Source organism: Elgaria multicarinata, chromosome 8, assembly GCF_023053635.1.
Source record: "Elgaria multicarinata webbii isolate HBS135686 ecotype San Diego chromosome 8, rElgMul1.1.pri, whole genome shotgun sequence".
Lineage (NCBI taxonomy): Eukaryota > Metazoa > Chordata > Lepidosauria > Squamata > Anguidae > Elgaria > Elgaria multicarinata.
The window spans coordinates 60606477-60627726 of NC_086178.1; the positions used below are offsets into that span (position 1 = coordinate 60606477).

General features: G+C 42.0%; 1 protein-coding gene across 1 annotated transcript in view; it reads left to right on the forward strand.

Moving 5' to 3' along the window:
- The window catches only part of SORCS3 (sortilin related VPS10 domain containing receptor 3), a 526629-nt gene that overhangs the window by 373388 nt on the left and 131991 nt on the right, over positions 1–21250 (forward strand). The window contains exon 7 of the mRNA XM_063133247.1: positions 3603–3721. Within this exon, the coding sequence (XP_062989317.1) occupies positions 3603–3721 (119 nt within the window). The remainder of the gene's footprint in view (positions 1–3602; positions 3722–21250) is intronic.

Genomic DNA, 21250 nt, shown 5'->3' on the forward strand with positions numbered 1-21250 from the left:
TAGATGGGCTTTACCTTGCTAGCCCATCTAGCAAGGATGCTTCAGAGGAGGAGGAAGGTAAGAGGGCTGGAAGAGGCTCAGGATAAATCATATCCTCGCCTCTCTGGGCTCCTCCCTCCCTTCCTTCCCACTGGAACGCCCCCTTCTCTGAGATCAATTTCCTGGCTTTGGAGAGGCGCTTAGTGAGTTCTTTTGGTGCTGGCTATGCAGGGGGGGGGGAGTGGGGGGCAATCTCTGACTCCCCCTTCTGAGGTATGAGCATTGTGTCCAACCTCAGAAAAGATTTTCTGAGCCATCTGAGCCTAGTCCAAGGACTGTAGAATTTTTCTCTTAATGTAAAATGATGTCAACCCAATATGGTGCTTTATAAGTTATATCAGAGACTTTACATGTGTTTGGTTGTTTTTCTCAATGTATTTGCATCTCAATGTGTTTTGTCCTCAGCATTTTCCCTGCAATTAAACTCAGGAAGTTTCAGATTTCCTGAGGAGCACTCTTCTATTTCTCTCATTTAAAAACAGTTATATCCTTTATTTCAGTAAAAGGTTATTTAATGCAACACAGCTGTATTTAACATGCCTGATTTGCCTTTTCTGAATGTCTGATCACTGGGATAAGACTCATTAGTTAAGCCCTGAACGGCTGATCTCTTTTCACTGTCTCTTTACTTTCTAAAATGGGCTTTTATCAGCTCTTTGATGCTCAGGAGGGATCATCCTTTCATTTCCTTGTTGAATTTGGTTATTTATTAGACATGGACACTTTTATTCCTTAATTTTTGCAACAATTTATCTGTCATTTCCTGTGGGCCAATGTTTTTTATTTGTGCCATGAAATTGAAGAAAGATGGGTCATACGGCTGTATCTAAACTCATTTAGGTTTGAAGAATATTTTGTTGCTATTTCCTTGTGTAAAATAAATAAATAAGACAGAATAAGGAGAAAAGTCAGAAAAAAGAGGCAGATTAATGAGAACCTGTCTTATCTCCCTGTGAAAGTTAAGCAGGTGACCTTTTTGAATACATTTGATTACTGGTGTAATTCACTCAAAATGAGACATTTCCCAATAGGCAGCAGTTGGTTGTCATGTCAACACCTGTAGTTTATTTGCATCTGTTTGCTGCCTCTATCTTTAGTTTCTCCTTATTTTGCACCTTTTGTTTTGCATCATAGTAGCTGTAGATTATTCAGATTGTGGGATACAATGAATGACTGTGTGCCAAACTGCAGGGTGTGAAAAAAGGTCCATGCAAGATCACCACACATAATGAGAGATCTAAACCCAGTCAGTATTCCGTAGGCTGTATGCTTAGTGGTTTGAATAAAATTCCATGAACCCAAATTCAGTGAACAGGAGGCAAGAGTTTTCATCATAGAAGAAAGACGCTGCTTAGATAACACCTGACACACGGTCTATGGATGTGGAAATGATGCACTTTGGATAGCATGGGGCAGATATTTCCATACTAAGTGTAGATAATGTGTATGTCGTCATTCACTTACTGAACTGTTTCCTATTATCTGTTTTTCTTAATAAATACATATGAGGCCTAGTTAAGTTTTACTTATTGCACAATTGGGTGCGCTCCCAGTTTCAAGAAAGAAATCAATGCAATTGCTAGACATTTGTTATGGTACTTTACAACCTGGTAAGAATTCAGACTTTTTTTTAACTCACTCCAAACACTTTCACCATGGGCAGTTCTTCAAAGGATCTGCCTAGGCAAATCAAGTGACTGTCAAGAAGGGATCCCAAGAATGATTACACCCAGATTTCATGTGAAATTAGCACTAATACAGTCCAGAAAGCAGCAAAAGATTTGCCATGGCTGATAGAGGAGAAGGCACCATTGCAGGGGTGGGAAGAGGGAAAATAACTGGGAGCCCTCCTCAGAGAACAATGTCTTCTTTCTTTTTTCTTTTTAATAAATTTTTATTAACTTTTTTACCTACAACAATACAATTAACAGAAAAAGAACATAATACATAAACATAAAATAGCATTTATATCATATATTCACGCTTAATCTATTAAACATAATCATACTCAACATAAAAGTGCACCCCCCACCTCGGGATCTCATTCCTGTTTCCAAAAACTCATAGTTTCTTCTGCTGGTGGTTTCCCGCTTCCCTTAGAAAACACATATACTAGGAACTTTTTCCAGATTCCCTCAAAATCATTTGTTTTTACTATACCTCTTTTCACTTTAATATTGCATGTCAATTTATCATTAATAGCAATATCCCACACTTCTTTATACCATTCTTCAATACAATAATCACCTTGAGTCTTCTAGTTCCTAACTATGATTAACCTTGCAGCTGTCAGCAAATTCGTTACCAATTCCTTAATTTCTTTACTACATTTAAAATCTTCTTGCAGTGAAAGTAATGCAACTCTTGGTATATCTTCTATTTTCATTCCAACAATTTCCTCAATCTCTAAAAACACCATCTTCCACAGCTTTTGCACAAATTTACAATCCCACCACATATGTAAATACGTTCCTTTTTCACCACAGCCCCTCCAACAATCTGCTGAATGCTGATTATTGATCTTGTTTAATCTAACCGGAGTTAGGTACCACCTCCATAAAATTTTATAATAATTCTCCTTTATTCTCACTATTTCTCAACACTCTCTGTCTCCATAGTCCTTCCCAACTCTGCTGTCCTATCTGTATCTTAAAATCTGTCTCCCAAACCGATTTTCCTACACTATCCAACAAACCTTTCTCAATTAATATATTGTATAATTGACTCATTAAACCTTTTGTCACTGTATTTTGTCCCTTATCCATTTCTTTTTTATCAATTAGTTTCTCAAACTTCGTCATCTCTCTACACTCTCCATTTTCTCTTACCCAATTTTTAGTCCATTGTTCCAATTGGCAATAATTTAGCCAAGTTAATTTACTGTCTTTTAAAACCTCTTCCATCTTCTCTCTTGTATTCATCCCTCTTAACCATTCTCTTAATTTCATTTTATTTTTCTCTATTAGAACTTTACTTAATCTATTCTTTAAATCTTCAGGAAAATTCTTTAACATTATCACCGGTGTTAAAGGGGAGCTGCTTAAAAGCAACTCCTTTTTATATTTGTTCCAAAGTTCCCAATGGAACTTCAAGAGCTGATTACCTAAATCATCAACCCATTTTTTCCCCTCTTTCCTTAAAAAATACATTATGCAAATTTAATTCTATATTACTTGTAGTTTTATCCTCCATCCAGTCTAAATCACCTACCCCTAAAATTGCTTCAACAATATGCCTTAACCTATTTGCTACATAATAAGAAGTAATGTTTGGGAGTCCCAATCCTCCCTTTCTTTGGCTTAAATACCATTTGCTTTTATTAATCCTAGGTTTCTTCTCCGCATTACAATAATTATTTATAATATTCTGCCAGAACAATGTCTTCTAAGCAATACTCATAGCTCAGCAGGGAGGATTCCTGGGCTACAAACACAAGGTGTTGAGCTCAAGGCTGGGCCTGGTAAAATATGAAGCAGCATCTCTATGCTGAGTATTTGCTTTCCACAATCCATGAAGACCTCTTCGGCAATGTGTTCTCATACACCCTTCTGTTCTCATTACAGATGCACATTATATAACTTGTAGAATTCAAGAATGTTCAGAGACTACCAGGAGTGGACCTTTCTTGCGTTCTATTGACACAAGCTCACTTGTCGTCCAGGATGAGTACATTTTCATTCAGGTAAGTTGACCGCAAAGTGTGCAATGGCAACAGGTAGGCAGCTCTTGACACATCTGCATCTTTCCTGTATAATGACAATGCAGATATCTGGATGTTGCCTCCAGATCTGGCAAACATATCGGTCCAATTTGTGAAAAAGGTTGTGGGGAGGGATTTCTGTTGACAAATGCCAATATAAAGGTGACGCAACATGGCTGTTTTAGTGTCTCTAGGAAAGTAATATCAAATATACTTCCATGCCCCTGTTACTGATCTGTAATCTGGAAAACTGAGGGCCTTCCTAGACGAGGCCTTAGTGCGCCTTGAGACCCGGTTTCCCTGCTGTGCGTCCAGATGACGCACAGGGGAATCTGGGCCCAGGCCGCAGTGAGGCCTCCTCCAACGCACCATAAGCAAAGTCGCTTATGGCGCGCCTTTTTCGCAGCCCCGGCCTCAGGCCAGAGCTGCAAAACGTGTGGGAAGGTCCGCGGCTTTTTGCGGCTACTCACTTACTTGCGAGTAGCCGCAAAAAGCCACGGACCTGGCACAGCGCTCATACGAGCGCTGTGCCCATCGTGCCAGGGGGGTGGGTGATCCGGGGGGGGGAGATGGCAGAGGGCGACGAAGGAGATGGTGAGAGGATGGCGGAGGGCGATGAAGGAGATGGTGAGGGGGGGGCGGAGGGCGACGAAGGAGATGGTGAGGGGGGGCGGAGGGCGACGAAGGAGATGGTGAGGGGGGGCGAAGGGCGACGAAGGAGATGGTGAGGGGATGGCGGAGGACGACGAAGGAGATGGTGAGGGGATGGCGGAGGACGACGAAGGAGATGGTGAGGGGATGGCGGAGGACGATGAAGGAGATGGTGAGGGGATGGCGGAGGACAACGAAGGAGATGGTGAGGGGGGGGCGGAGGGCGACGAAGGAGATGGTGAGGGGGCAGAGGGCGACGAAGGAGATGGTGAGGGGATGGCGGGGGGCGAAGCAGGAGATGGTGAGGGGGGGCGGAGGGCAACGAAGGAGACGGCGATGGGGGGGGATTAAATTAAAAAAAACCTTACCTTCTCCGGCAGCTTCGGGCCCCACATGGCCCCTTTAAAAAAAAAAAAAACATGGCCGACGCTGCAGGGCTTCCGTTGTCCCTGCGGGTCAGCTGTCTAGGAGGCTGGGCGGAACGCGTTAAACTTAGCGCGCCGTAGCCCCGCCTCCCTGCCGGCTTACCCCGGCAGGTCTAGCAAAGCCCTAAGATATCTTTATATGATATAACTAAGTTAAGTAATCTTTATTTTTTATTTAATTCTGTATTGATACTTTTGTGTATTTAGTGTTGTTGACAGTTTATAGCCAAACCAATGAATATATTAGAATACTTTAGGTACTGTTACTATATTATTATTATTTTTTAAAAATGCCTACCACCTCCAAGTTTTCTTTTGCTGTAGTTAATATAACACAACAGGCTTTGCAGTGTTTATTCCTACACTTATGTTGCCTGAAAAATGTTGCTGGTGATCAGTATAAAGCAATGTTAGTAGGAATGGATTGACTCTCCTCCATCTGGTTTTGCTGAGCACTCACTGAGCCACTGCTTCTTGCGCACCGTATGAGCTGCTGGACGACCCGGCAAACCCCAGAGGAGTGCTGCGGGGCCACCCATCCCCTTAGTGAGCCACTATTTTGCATTAAATGGTGGCTCATGTTTTTCAGAAATCTAATGGTGGCCATTTATGCCTATAATGTTGCATTAATGGCCACTTTATGGCCACCATTTATGTAACATTAGATTCCTGAAATCCCCGAGCTCCCATTTTAATGCAAAATGTTGGCTTGCTATGGAGATGGTCAGCTGCTAGGCACTTCCAGGTGGCATGAGTGCCCGGAAAACAGTTCTGGTCAGTGGCAGTGGCAGCAAAGTCTGGGTGGTCAAGTGGGAGGCAATCCCGCCTTTCCTGCAAGGAGCACAAGGAGACACACACACACACACTCCTTTTCTCTATTTTATCCTCATAGCCACACTGTGAGGTAGGCTAGGCTTGTGAGTCAAAGTCACCCAGTGAGATTCGTGGCTGCATGGAAACTAGAACCGGATTCTCCGGAGTCCCTGTCCAACACTCTAACCAGTATACCGCATTGCTCGCAACCACTTAGTACTATCCTTCTAACAACCTAGTTCTATTTGATAGTGCCACTTGGCTATTGCAAGAGTAAGTATTTGTTGGGAAGAACATTGTCAGAATATTGGGGAAGGGAGAAGGAGGAGAGAGAGAGTACTAAGAAAAAAGCCAGAATTTATGCCTCCCAGGTTATTCCTCTGGTGTCCTTGAAACTTTCATAGTAGGGGAAAGGACTTGTTTTCAACATATAGGTCACACTGCTGTAAATGCTATACTCCTTACAGTCTTTTTCAGTTTCCAATGCACTAACTTGTTAGACTCCCACATACAGAAAGAGGAGGGAAGGGAAGGGATGAGATGTGTGACCTCCAGCAACACCAGAACAAAGTTAATGATGGACCTGATAATCAAAGAAAATGCTTCTTTCAACCATGTAATAGTTGTGTGCATAAGTACCCCTGTCTGAGAAGAAATTAGGCAATCCTTTGGAGAGAAAGTATTACAATGCCTTTTTAAATTATATTATTTAGTTATTAAGTTTCTTAGACACCTTTCTCAGAAAAAGGCTCACAGCATCTTACAACAGGAATTAAAATATAAGCCTAGAAACAATTAACAATAAAATACCAAGACCCAATAAAGCAACTAAAGTAGGTCATCATATGCCATCAAATACCTGGGAGTAGAGGAAAATCTAAACCTTGCATCAATTGCTTGGTGGCACCAATGAGGCTCACCTGGCACCAACGCTGCTATCTTTCCGGCACCAGGTTAAGACTTTCCTCTTTGCCCAGTCAAATGGCGGCACATCTTAATCACCCACATGTTTAGTTTTTAACGGTTTTTAATGCTTTATGTGTGTATGTTCTGTGTTTTAAAATTTAAAATTTTGTATACTTGTTTTTACCTCAATTTTAGAATTTCTGTAAATCGCCCAGAGAGCCCTGGCTATGGGAGCAGTATATAAGTGTAATAAATAAATAAATAAATAAATAAATAAATAATAAATTGCTTCTAAGTTTTTCTTTCCAGATATTCAGCTATTCTTAGTGCCTGAAGGAGCAGGTAGAATAGTATTTGAATGGTAAAGGGATCTGGCATACATAGTACAGCTAAGGTATAGGTGTTTCTGTGTTCAGTAACACACAACAAGCACAATGTGAGCTGTTATCCCTACAAAGGTCTGGTTGAAGACCGAGGGCTTATATACTTGCTGACCCTGATTCACCAGTTCTGAGTCTTCGGCTTCAGCTAGACCTACCAGTCTAGCACGATGGAGGGGTGAGGATCTTGCAATATTTTTATCGCAAGATCTCTCCCTCTGTTTACACATGGCGCAGGACAGCCTCAGAAGGAGAGGACGTTGCGGCCGCCATTTTCTGTTGTTGTTGTTAAAGAAGAAGAGTGCACAAATGACCGTGTGCAAAAGGTACGTTTTCTTATTTTAAATTAATTTCCCTGTTCACCCCACCCCACCCCTGATGGGCACAGAGCTCCTGAGGAGCTCTGTGCCCCGTGCGTGGGTCCTGGCTCCTCGCAAGTAACTGTGAGGAACTGGGACAAACTGCGATGCCGGCACACACATTCCGCGGTCTCGGGATCAGCCCGAGACCGTGGAAAAAGTGGGCTCAAAGGGGAGGGCAAGATCCCGGGGCAAGGAAGGGATCATCCCTCCCTGCTCCTGGGATCATCTGTGCGTCATGTGGATGCTTAGGGATGATCCCAGGGATCGCCCTGGGAATTCACCCCATCTAGCTATGGCCATAATTGACCATAGTTGAGTGTTTCTCCTCATGAGTAGGCCCCTGCCCCCAAGTAGAGCCTTGCTTCTGAGTAAACCCTGGGGAAGAGGTTCTTGAGGCTACAAAGGCCATTCAACAACAACTCTGAGCATCCCACCTGGTCCATTGCTGCTGATGCCCTGGAGAGCTGTGAGATGAGGAAAGAGAGTCAAGAAAAGCACAGGAGTGATAAGGTCAAAGGGGTCCTTTGGGACCTATGTTTTGGAGTGGGTACATGAGGGTCCTTTGGGACCTCCCTCAAACAAGATTCCTCAGGTTCTTCCATGTCTTCTGTGGTGAAGATTTGAAATCCTCCTCCTGTTAAGAGGGCTCTCTAGGACATGGGTGTTAACCTGGAGCCTAACAATTACCTTTTGTTTTTGGTGATTTGTCTGTTCAGTTTCATTCATGGTGGCTTCAGATATTAAACATGCATGTGAGAGAGGAAGTGTCAATGACACAGTTTTTATGTAATAGCCACATACCTTTTCTGTGTTGAGATCCATGAGTTGTAACTTTGTCTGGACCTCATGCATCTCATAATAGGAGAGCGATATATGCTTCTGGTGTGGATGTTACACTGAACACATGCAATCAGGAAGTGTGAGTTAGTTTTCTGTCTTGACTCCTCGCATGTTGTAACACTTATAATTGTTACACTTAATTTGCACACAATTTATTTAGTAAATGCCAAAACTTACAATAGAATGAATGTAATAATGTATTCAGATATCAGGTGGGATAAGAAATCCTGTAACTTTCCGTCAAACTTTAGGTAGGTCTTATATGTGTCTAAAGAGAGCTTCTAATTTTTCTTTTGAAGTCAAACATTGCCAGTCTGTTTGTACTAGTGACAAGATGCTCTGTGTGGGGTGATCATCCATCTGCCTGCAATTGGCATCCACTGGAAACAGAACACTTGGGGCTGAAATTAATTGTTACTAATTACTCTAAGTCTTTTTTTTAAAAAAAACAATAAGGCAACCCATGAAGTGAGATGTCTTAGATGTACTTTTCTCTGCCTTTCGTTTAGAATTAATTGTACATGACATTATTTTTTCGTCGTTCTTATTTTGAACGTTAAAAAAAAATCAGAAAAACTTTAAGACTTAAGAACATGTTCTGTTTTCACAGCTTCAGCTAACTTCTGTATTTGTGGGCAGTATCTGATGCTGCCGGTCCACGTGTGGGGCCCAAGGCTGTTTTCATTTTGTATGTGGCCCACCTTGCTGATTTGGTTGCCCAGTGGAGATTCAGCACTTCTGGAAGGTAACCCCAAAATGAGTGGAAACGTTTGTTTCCAGAGCAGGTCAGGTGAGCCCTTCAGTGAATTCTGCTGGCCTGCTACGTCCCAGAAATGAGCATTTCAATTCATTTCAGGTTTCTCCCAGAGGTGCTCAATCTCTGTTCCACAAATGGTGGGTGCCGCTTGCAGAACAGAATTGGCAGGGCCACCTGCCCACAGGCAGTCACCTTTGTTTATGCTCTATATATTTATTCTGTTGCCCACATAAACCAGTGAAGGAAGAATAGAAGGACATTTTCTAGTTGTCTATAGTGCATGGCACAAATCAGGATGACTATGGATTGCTTTGTGTTACATGAAATGGAATCTCTAGTGAAACCTAGGGATAATCAAACAAATTCAGTGTGTGTGTGTGTGTGTGTATGATTTGTGTTAGAAGAGTTCAAATCCCTGCAGTAAGACAGAATCCTCCATGTTCAAATTCTCCTGTTAGACCATCAACAGAGGACTGTCTCTCAGTTCCTTGCTGCCCACAGCGGTTAGGTTGGTGAGTACGAGGGCCTATTCAGTAGTGTCCCCGCACCTCTGGAATGCATGGTCACTGGGCACTTCTTCACCTGTTTTCACTGTTATTTCTTGGGGTTGCTGATTTTACTTGTAATCAATGTTTTTTTGAATTTAATTTGTTCACCACTTTGGGAAAACTTCACCCTTAAAGGCAGCCTAAAAATATTTTAAATAACATAAAACAAAACCTGGGGACTTCTAGATAATGCGAGATTCCAACTCCCATCAGTGTCAGCCGGCACAGTCAGTGGTCAGAAGTAGTGGGTGTTCTTGTCCAAATACAACTGGAGGACTAAAGGTTCCCTATTCCTAAGTATATAGTATAAGAAGAACCATGATGGATCAGACCAAAGGCCTATAGTCCAGTATTCTATTCTCCTAGTGACCAACAGTTGGCTACAGAAAGCCCACAAGCAGGACATACGTGCAATGGCATCTTCCTGTTCATGTTCTCAAGCCATCATGACTACTAGCCCTGTATTTGACTATGGTAATCTAGGTGCCACAAGTTGAGAATAGAAGAGATGAAGGTACACCATAACTGTATACAGAGGATAGTCTTTCAGAGACTCATAGAAGCTATTAGAGATATTCATTTCCCCCTGTTCCTGTCATGTTTTTTATTCAAACCGGTTTATCTGGGTTTTGTAGATATTTAACACTTAAAATGACAAGAGCACCTGCAATAAATGTGTATATGTTTTGGAGTGACACTTGTAGGCACCTCCTTTGTCATATCCATGACAACTATCACATCTTCCCTACTCTAGAAGCCCAAGGCAATTTCAGAATGCATTTCATTTTTTTAAAGGATGTGGGTGTTTATTCACATGACCACTCATGTAGGTAGATGAATTTATTATTATCATAGATCAGCACATTACATAGTGTACATAATTATACAGAAAATCAAGAAGAATAACATGTAACTCTTTAGTAATAATTTTAAAAAATGGTGCAAAGCTTCCTACTACCATAGAGAAGCACCCAATATTTCAATAATGTTTTAGTATTTTTTTAATATGTGAGGGTGTTTTTTTTAACAATGGACCCCCCCCCCCTCCACTCTCTCTCACCAACTCCATAGCAACATCCCTTTGTATTGTATCAGGAGTAGTTAAATGACCTTCAACAAGTCTACCCAGTGTCTGGGTTCACATGATCAAATAAGCCATGATCTGTGGTTGGGTTATTTTAAGGTAGTTTAACCTTCAAACAACCCCTGCCACCCAGTTTCATATGACATGACAAACCATGGCACTCCTCCTGCTGCTGGGAGTTGAATATTCAAAATGGCGGCTGGCACATGCCACATCCCACCTGGGCTTAAATAAGGCATGGTAGTTTGTGTGGATCATATGAAGCAACTCCATGTGAATGAAGGGCTCCCCCCTTTCCTTTAATAAAAAATGTGTACCAGAAAGGGAGAAATCACACCCATTGGTCTGTAGAAACAACCTCTGCATAGCCCAGCAGGAGCAAGGTCATGTTGTAGATGCACTACAAATCAAAGGACTACAGCTATTTTTGCATATTTACACCATGTTATCCTATTACTTGTAAGTAAGTCATTGATTTATTCTCAGGACAGTGTCCATAGGATTGCTGCCTCAGCTATAGATAGTGATGTCGTCAAGATTTGCAATTACCTTCTTATATGTTTTGTTTTCCCAGCTTGTAATGTTTTCATTTAACAGGTAGGATCCAATTGTGCCTTGATACTCGCAATAATGACATTGCTCTAGCGTAAACCAGTGCTTGTGAAAATAACTGGTGCTTGGTAGGGCAATGGGCAAATTACCATTTCCCCCCCCCCCCCCATTACCTAGCAAGCGCTAATTACATTGCTGGAACACAACTGGATACTACCCATTATGAATCAAATATCATTCTCCCCCACCTGACCCTGAATTATTTTTCTCTGACTTGGAATAAGCCTTCAGGGAACTGTAAGCAGACAGGGAGCTGCTGGCATAGGGCACAGCTCAGAGAAGCTCTCAAGCCTTGGAGGCAAGGGAGCGCTGTGATCCATGAGCTTGTCTGATGAAGCCAGGGCAAAATACCTGCCTTCAATGAAGTGAGAGAGGGGATAGATAGGGAGATTCAGTGGAGGCTGGTGGTTCTGATGTGATTCCGCTCTGGGTTTGAGTCAGAACCAGTTAGAATTCTAAAGTAGTGCTGTGCCAAATCCTGCCCCCTATTTTCAGGAACTTTTTCTCTCCCTTCTAAAGAGGCTTTTCTTTTCATTTCTTTTTTGCTTCTTTCACAGTGAGAGGGGGACTTTGGGAGAATTTTTCCTTGGGAAGGGGGACAGGGTTTCCACATACCTTTTTAAGTGTAGCCAGTTGCTGATGGGACTTCTTTCTATTCTTTTTTTTAAAATAAAAAAATGCCCCCGCTACTCTGGCAGTACTATTGGAGACCATGTAACCTTATCCTCCCCATTAGGTATTCATTTAATCCTGGGCTCCTGCAAGTGCCAGGATTAAAAAAAAATAGAAAGAAGACCCCTCAACAACTACCTACACTTAAAAATATATGTGGAAACCGTGCCCACCTCCCTAAGAAGAGAATTCTCTGAAATTCTCACCTCTCCCAGTCTCTTTCACAAAAAATAGAAGAATTGATATTTTCAGCACAGCACTACTGTAAAGGAGCTATCCAAGGTGCCAAACCCATTTGGGGGATATGTTTCAATAAACAGTATGCTTTGTTTCCCTGAAATTAACCCAAGAGTAATATAAAATCATAATATTACTGAAAATGCTGTGACTTCATCAAGTCACTTTTGGGTGGATAATTATGGGCTTCAGCGATGCTGTTGGTCAGAAGAGAGGGCTGTGACCGTCATTTCTTCTCCTCAACATTTGTACGCTCTCTGCTGTGAGCCACACTGGGTCCCTTAGAAATTAGAAGACTCCTTACATTTTGTAAATTAGCTTTCATGTCTGGAGCACTATAGCCTGGGCCTGTTAGCAACTAGGAGCTTTCAACATAGCTCTGCCAACCTGATCGGAGCTCGTATTGGCATCTGCATCTGGATGCACTCCATTTCTGCTTTAAATTGAGAGATCGTTGCACCATTAACCAAAGGGAGATGTAATGGGGAGGCAATAAATTATCATTATCTGGAGACCTGGGCCAGAAACACCCTTTCTGTCTTTGCCATAAATAGAATATTTACTTAGATTCTTGAAGCGCACAAGAAGAAATGTAAATGTGGGCTCTGGAGTGAAGAGTCTTTGCCTTGTTGATTGTTTATGCTGTCTGTCACTCTCTAGCTCTCCTGCATTTTCCTCTCATATCTTGGTTTCTCTTCTGTATCACTCCCATTTGTTATCCAATTTTGTGCCTACTTGAACAATGAGAAGCTTTCCTCTATGGTTCTTACTTTCCCAAATAGAGTAGTGTGATCTCTCTCCCTCCCCCTGTGACTGCTGAGAGCATCCCCTTCTCATCAGCTGCTTCCATAAATCCATCCGTACTGATAATGATGGGTCATGACTACATCACTATTAGCAGATTGTAACCTTAATGCCTGCTCTTATTGCTGATGATACTAAGTAGGGAGTTCAGGTGGTGATAGGAGGGGACCTTTTGATTTCTTCTGATGAAAGGTGTGTCTGAGGCAATTTGAGCTTGATGAAGGAAATTACAGGGTGAGCAACTGTGGTGTTTGCTGCACCAGAGACCAGGATGTGTTATGATAATGGGCTTTTGGGCATTGCCACGGAGGCCTCCTCATTTTTGAAGAGTTACCGCTGTGATAGCATTTTTACCTGTCCTGTGCACAAGTGGCATCTCAGAAATCTGCACCCTATTTGAGGCAGAGAAATTGAGGGGAGAATTTCACCAGGTTCCTCCAGGGGGTGGTGAAATTATCCACAATTTCTCACAAGTAGAGATCACCATTGGCAGGGTTGTAGCACAGCTTCTTTCTTTTTTCCCCATAAGGGTTTTCCCCCGCAAAGCCACTGCATATGGAAAACATATAATTTGTATTGGCAGCCTGGCCTCCATTTTACATATTTCATATATCTGCTATCATTCCAGGCTGTTGAGATGAGGTGGGGGAGGCAACAGGAAATGCAGCCAACACAAAAGAAATTATGGTGAAAACAAAATGGAGATTATGGCCTTTTAATTCTAGGGAGCTAAAAATCTCAGGACGTTCTCAGAAAAATGCAGTCTGAGGAATTTTGGCTCAGCTCCACTTGTCAATCTTTAGGGTTTGGGTCTTTGAAATGATACATTTCTGAGGGGGTGATTGTGAATATATCTTTTCTCTAATGCAGGTGATGGTACACTGCTCCTTCCCCCAAAGTCCTGTAGGAGGTGTGAGGACAGGGGGCAGTGTTACTTCCAGCTCCAGGAAAGAGCTGGAGCTAGTGCCATGACAAAAACAGATTTCCCATTTCCTGAAAGTTTTTTTCCCCACCATGAAAGAGGCTTCCCTTGTTCTACTTCATTATCTGGACATACATACATTCATACATATGTTCTCCTTCCATTGCACATCTTGCCATTGCTGTACTGTCTCCCAGGCTCCCTGTGCTTCCTGATTCATAAAAGCCCTATGGAAGGAATTTCCTCATGATGCCATCCCCCGGGTGGTAAGTGCAGGAAGTCAAGGAGGCTACAGGCTGTAAGAGAACTTCTTTGCATGAGTGATTTATTGGCCACTCATGGAAGTTTACAGGTCCTTTACATGATGCCTTGAACCTCCCCGATGTCTCCCATGCTTTCCCCCAGTGAGCTCACTTTAGAAAACACCAGAGATAATGCAGTATTTAAAATAATCATGGGATTAATTTTGTCACTAGAGAGTTCTGTTTCATTGACCTTTATGGAGCATTGCCCAGAGAGGAATTACAAATCACATGGTCACCGTTGGTCGGCATCTAAAGGAGCCCACGGTGGACATGGAAAGACCTGAGAAAAAATGTCTGGTAAGAGTGTGGGCTTCTTCATTAATGTAGAGACTCTCCAAGGGATGATTGTACAATGAAAGACAGGACACTCATGCATGCTCCTCAGCTACCTCTTAAATAAGATAAGCACACGAACCTTGAACAAAACCCATGAAAATTTCCATGGATTTTCTTCTCCTTTTAATTTCTTTTCAAAAGCAATTTCTTTTCTTTCAAATTGAATGAGAATGCTTGAAAAATATGTGGGAGAAATTTTCGGCACAGCATTAGTTTTAGAAAGGGTATTGGCAAAATGGAGGCTCTGAGCTAAGGTTCTTTCATCAATAGCAGCAGATGTCTCCAGTCTGGGCCTTTGCTAAATCCTCTGCAGAAGTGATGCATGCAAAATAAATAAATAAATAAAATTGGATTCTCTCCTTATAATTTTAAGCTCAAGTAAAGGGTGTGTTGTGCATGTGGTATCTGCACCACTGAGATAATATATTTTCTTAAAATTAGGCAACACATTTGAACACCTGACAATGCTTACTAACTTTACTACAAGCAATTTCAAAACATCGTGACTGGTTGTTACTAAGGCCATGTCTACCCCTGCCAGATATCCCAGGGTCATCTCTAGGTCATCCCTGTATGTCCATATGATGCACAAGGGATACTGGGGGGAACCTGGGATGACCAGTGACTTTCCCCAGGATATCTGGGACTGTGGATTTCCCGATATTTTTGTGGTCTCAGGACTATCCCGAGGAGCGTGGGTGGTGTGGCTGCTGCTCCCAGGTCATCCCTTCTTCCCCACTGGTAGGTGATGTGTTCCTGAAAACAAAACAGAAAAAATGAATGCAAATTTCCAGCAAGACTCACACTAGCTTAAATATTTTCACCTTATCGAATTAAGTAGGGGCTCTGATCCCCAGATTAACTTTTTTTTTAATGCACTTGAATGCCATTACTTTGATCAATAACTCCACAGAGTTCTGATGCACACACAGAATCATGTTCACAATTAGGGGTTTCTCCATTAACTTCCATGTTCAGAAAGTTATCGTGGATTCCTTTCGTACATGGAGCCATGGGGCAGTAGAGCTGCCTCTGCAGTAGAAGGATCCACCACTAGCACAACAGGAAGCTTATGGATCCTGCAGCAACTGGAAATGAGCTTAATGCTTGTTTCTGGAATGGGGCAAGCCAGTGGAGCTTGCAGAACACCACTGTCCTATCCCATTTCCCAAAAATGAGTGGGTATCAGTAGCTCCTGTTGTGCAAGAGCCCAACAGAAACAGTGAGATTGCAGCAGCAGTATTGGATCCTGCGGTATTGGAGCTGAGCAAAACTTTTGATTGGGGCCACAATATTTAGCTATAGTAAATTTAATTTAATTCATGGTAGCTATGCAATATAAATATTTTTTTCATCTCTTAACTCAAAGCTTTAACAGAAATCGATCTACACAATTTATTTTTAACTTCTCCCTCTTTAGCTCCAATTGATTTTTGTCTTTGTGATCAATGGTGACAAGAAAGCTCTGGCAGGACCGCAGGGGTCAGCTCCTTGAGACTTTTATTGAACCAATCATTAAAAGCTTATTATGAAACTAATAGGATGAAAACATTTCTGGGACTGACATGATTGCCGCTGTTTTATTCGTGAATAATGCCTGATGGTGTTGATCTATTAATTACCATATCTTTAAAAATGCAAAGAAAAGGGGAAATGGACTACTGCCACACAAAATCCAAGGAGACTAGATGCCACACAGCCCAGATGCTTCCTTTAAAAACAACAACAGTATAAAGATATACGAGCAATATTCAATCCAGTGTTTTCTTATTTGTGTCTGTGTGCATTCCCCAGTTCCTGTCACTCTTTCATCTAGTCTAAGCCAAGTATTATTGGATTTGGAACTTGAAGCAAAACATCTGCTGGCAAAAATTGATTAACATTAGTCCCCTTCTTTTGCTTCTGGGGCCTTTTCATTCTGCCATTCCTTTTAATCTCTCCCTCCCTCCCCCCGCTCCTTCCCCTTGTCCTGTTTTGTCTGATATATCAAAAACATCTGCACAAGGGGATATAATGCTCACCTAAACAGCCTAAAATGTTCTCCTCCTGAAGTTCTTCATGAAGATGATTAAATATAAACAGCTGTGTGCATCATAAGAGTTTTTATTTGGAAATAAATCTTGTAGGATGCTGTTTGCGGATGCTCCACTTGCAATTTCGGTATGTGGCTGTGTGCAGTTGTTTTGGGCAGCAGTAGTCACTGGGGACAAATGACAAGCATTTTCTTAATTAGCAAATGGCTGGCTGTTGGGGAGCATGCTTAGAAAAAACAAAATGCTACAAGTTCTCACAACCAGTGGCGATAGCTGTATTTTAGAACTTTGGTTAATCTGTATGTGTCTTATTGGTATGCTTTAGTCTGTGTGTCCAGCACAGAGAACAGGAATTTCTGGATTTCATCAACAAAACAAAAGAAAATCTCATAAGAACCCAATGTTTAGTTTTGAGGAGAAGTTGCCAATGTTTGTTTTAATCAGAGAAGTCCAATATTGCAGGCTCCACAATGGACCTGCTCAGACAGCATGTTAAACCCTGGTTAGGCACTAACCCTTTTGCAGCAAATGGTGAGTGTGTTTAAACTGTGGTTATGTAGCCACCATGGTTAAGAATGATTCACATGACTCACTAACTCATGGTTCACACAACACACTAAGCCGTAATGTTTAGGTCAAAATGCTTAACCATAGTGGCTTAGCATGTTGTCTGAACAGGATCAATTTGAGATACAGTCATGGTTTGTTTCTGCAGTCCGTTGTCTGCTGGGTGAGGGTTCCCCCCCCCCCTATCCTGCTTGAAATTTCGTGTAGTTTATGGGATTTCTTCTCCACTTAGGGGTTTCTTTCAATCCTGCTCCTTTGGAAGGATGTTTGAGGAATTCAGTCTTTGCAAATTGTGATACATACTGACCTGATTCACATCTCCTAGGTGAATGTGTGGTTTGGATCTTAGTCATCCATCAGTTTTTACAGTTCCCAAATGTTTTGACAGAATTCTTCTGGGTCCAGGGAGGATTTCTTCAGGAGTGGTCTCACCACCACCTCTTTCAGATTTCCCAGAACCACTCCCTCTCACATGGATCACCTCTCTGGGCTAGCTGACTGTTCCTTCCCTGCCAGTTTTTATAAGCCAAGAGGGCCAAGGATCTAATATGAATGGGGTTGCTCAAACCTATCCAAGCACCTTACCAATGTCCTCAAGCTGTACCAACTACAACTCATACAACAAAACTGGGCAAAACTGTGCTCTGGAATTTGGATACCTCACCTGATTCAGCAGCTATAACACTAGAGTCTGCAGCCAGATCTACACCTCATATCATATCGATACAATCCCATCATGGTGATGCTATATCCCTCTTGTGCATTTATACCTTGTAGCACACACAACGGCATCTGTTGTAATATTTTGGAAAATACAGAATAAAAAACAAGAAATAATGCTAGAAAAGTGGCATATGGAATGCATAAAGTACCCCAACAGTTGTAAACTTCAGTACCTATAAAAAGCACTAGTGTAGATCTAGCCTCAGTCGAGGGTGTGTGTGTGTGTGCGCAAAAATATTTATTTATTTATTGCATTTATATACTGCCTAATAGCCAAAGCAAGAGCCTCGTGTGGCGCAGAGTGGTAAAGCAGCAGTTTCTGCAGCTGAAACTCTCCCCACGGCTTGAGTTCGATCCCAGTGGAAGCTGGTTTCAGGCAGCCGGCTCGGGTCGACTCAGCTTTCCATCCTCCCGAGGTCGGTAAAATGAGTACCCAGCTAGCTGGGGGAAAGGTAATAATGGCCGGGAAAGGCAACGGCAAACCACCCCACTATAAGGCCTGCCAAGAAAACGTCAGCGAAAGCTGGCATCCCTCCAAGAGTCAGTAATAACTCAGTGCTTGCATGAGAGGTTCCTTTCCTTTCCAATAGGCAAAGCTCCCTAGACGGTTCACAAAAAAGTGAACTTGCAAATGTATCACAGTGGGGCTGTGATGGATCCACATACTTCCTAGGGCCAGCATATAATAAGTCCTGAAGAACCTCCAAAGCTCCACTAGGCAGCATATAGAGGATTCCACCTTCACTGCCCTAGAATACCGGTGTTTGATCGCATCCATCAGGATTTTTCCTCTATCTCAAGCTTTCTCTATTTTGTTTCATCACCTGCAGCACCAGGTATACTATGAAACCATGTGAGCTTTACTATGGAGAGGGCACTCGGGAGCAATCAGGTCATTTCTACATTCCACAGATCGACCAGGTCTTCAACAGGAAAACCAGCCATATCAGATGGAATACTGCCCAGAGCTGTCTGGAAACCATCCAGCTCCATTAGCCTCAGGGGGTAAACCTTAATATGCTCCCCACCCTTGCGGCGGGAAAAAGCTAACATAGGTCTAAATAGGAGGGGATCTGACAATGATAACGGTGATCTGACAATGATAAAGAGAACAATTCAGACTCCTCCACCTTCAGTTTACCATCTCCACAGCCATATCAAGTCTAGAATGTGTCAGATTGATGACATGTTGGTGGTGTCTGATGGTTGTCATGGAGACCTTGAAATCCAGGGCTGCCCCAGACAAAGCACCCTTGGCATGAATGTTGACATCCCCCATAATTAACAGTGTTGGAGAATCTCAGTACAACCACCTCCGTCAGCTCAGGTAAGAAGACTGCTGGGCAGTGGTATGGGAGGTACACCAAAAGAATCCCCAATCTATCCCACTGGCCCAACCCAAGGTGCAAACACTCCAGACAAGTAGTCAGATGGAAAGGGAGCCTGGAGAGAGTGATGTAATTCCTGTAGAACACACCTCCCTGGTGTGTACCTGCCCTGACCCTAAGGTCATCCTCAGGGGTCCTTCTCCACGAGCCCCTGCCAAACGAAGTGAGGCAGGTGGCTACCAGGAGGAGGGCCTTCTCTGCTGTGGCACCCCAGCTGTGGAATGAGCTCACTAAGGAGGTTCACTTGGCACCTACATTATATGCTTTTAGACGCCAAGTGAAGACCTTTTTATTTTTTAATTTTTTATTTATTTATTACATTTCTATACCGCCCAATAGCCGGAGCTCTCTGGGCAGTTCACAAAAATTAAAAACATTCAAAGTATAAAACAACAGTATAAAAACATAATATAAAATACAATATAAAAGCTCAACCAGATCAAAACAGCAGCAATGCAAAATTACAAATTTAAAACACCGAGTTAAAATTTATTCTCCCAGCATTTTAACAGTCTATAAATAAATTTAACTTGGTGTTTTAAATTTGTAATTTTGCATTGCTGCTGTTTTTATCTGGTTGAGCTTTTATATTGTATTTTACAGTCTGGTTTTATACTGTTGTTTTATACTTTGAATGTTTTTAATTTTTGTGAACCGCCCAGAGAGCTCCAGCTATTGGGCGGTATAGAAATGTAATAAATAAATAAATAAATAAATAAAATATTATTATTATTATTATTAGTAGCAGTATGAATGAGGGAGATTGTATTATTTTAAAAGCAGCATCTGGAAAACGAAGGGCAGGGTGATAGGGCAAGCATCCAGTTCTCTTTTGAAACCACTTTGTCTGCCTTGGCTCACAATAGAAATGTTGCATTTAAATCTCCCAGGCACCATTTAGCTATTCTTCAACTCTTGGGCTCCTAGTTAATGGCCAATATGATTCTTGGGTGACACATTCCTCTCTGTGTCTACTGTCTAGACTGCATAATGATTTGAAATGTTATTGAAGTAAATTTAAATGAGAAATGGATATTGTGCTAGATTATCTTCTAGTTATAAAGGTGCTAATTTATTACTCAGGAATCAATTTTTTAAAAATCAGCAAATGCAGCGTAAACCTGAAATAATGCAAGGAGGTGGGACTAGATCTGGACAAGGGAAGGCTGAACATAGAACAAGGAAGACAGATGTGTTTAATGACAAACACATTCATCCAAAGGAATCATTTCAATTGGCCAGCGTCCCAATTAAACCCATAAAATGGAACGCCAACCCCTCCCCGCAGATTAACGAGCCCATCGTTAAGTATAGGAGGAGGGGGAAAAGACAAACCCAGCTAATTCTAGGCTATGCATGATGATGGATGAGAGCAGGGAAAATAATTGGATGACATTCATCAAATAGGAAATAAAAGGTGGTGTCAGAGAGAAAAGAAGATGTAATAATCTCTGGGATTCAGTGTAGGCTTGCTTGCTTATAGGAAAAGTTCATCAATATAAATTAAAATGAAGTCCTCCTGAACTTCATTCCTGACCAGAGAGCCACACAAATAGTAATGAGGTTTGATAATTGCTTGCGATTTTTATTACCTTTGGTGTAAATTGTGGAAAGGCCATGTCCCTGCTAAAGTAAGCACCAAATTGGTCTTACCTGTTGAAGGTTTCCTTTCACTCCTTCTGAGAAGCTGCTGCCAACTGGGTACATAGCTGAGCCAGCTGATCAGTTTTTTGATCTCCTTGATGATTTCCCCTGGGCTGAATGACTTGCTACCTAGTCTATTGTTGTGAATCATTGGCTATTGGGCAGTATAGAGATGATGATGATGATGATGATGATGGGCAATGTGGTCCAGTAGAGAGTATTGGAGGTGGAATTCAGTGATCTGGATTAAAAATAGCAGCTCTATCATAAATTGAAAGCCAGATCACATGTTATTTGGATCATGAAGTACTGCAGTGTGGAACATGTGGTCCTGAGCAGCTCTCCAGATGCTGTAGGCCCAGACCTGCTCTTAGAATTGCCTTCTGAGAATCGCTGTCTCTTCCACTGTGGGTTGTGTTGTGTGGGTTGTGTATCTAATAGAGAGAGGGATAAAGAAGGGATGGCGTGGCACACAGAGAAAAAGAATATGCAGACTTGCAAT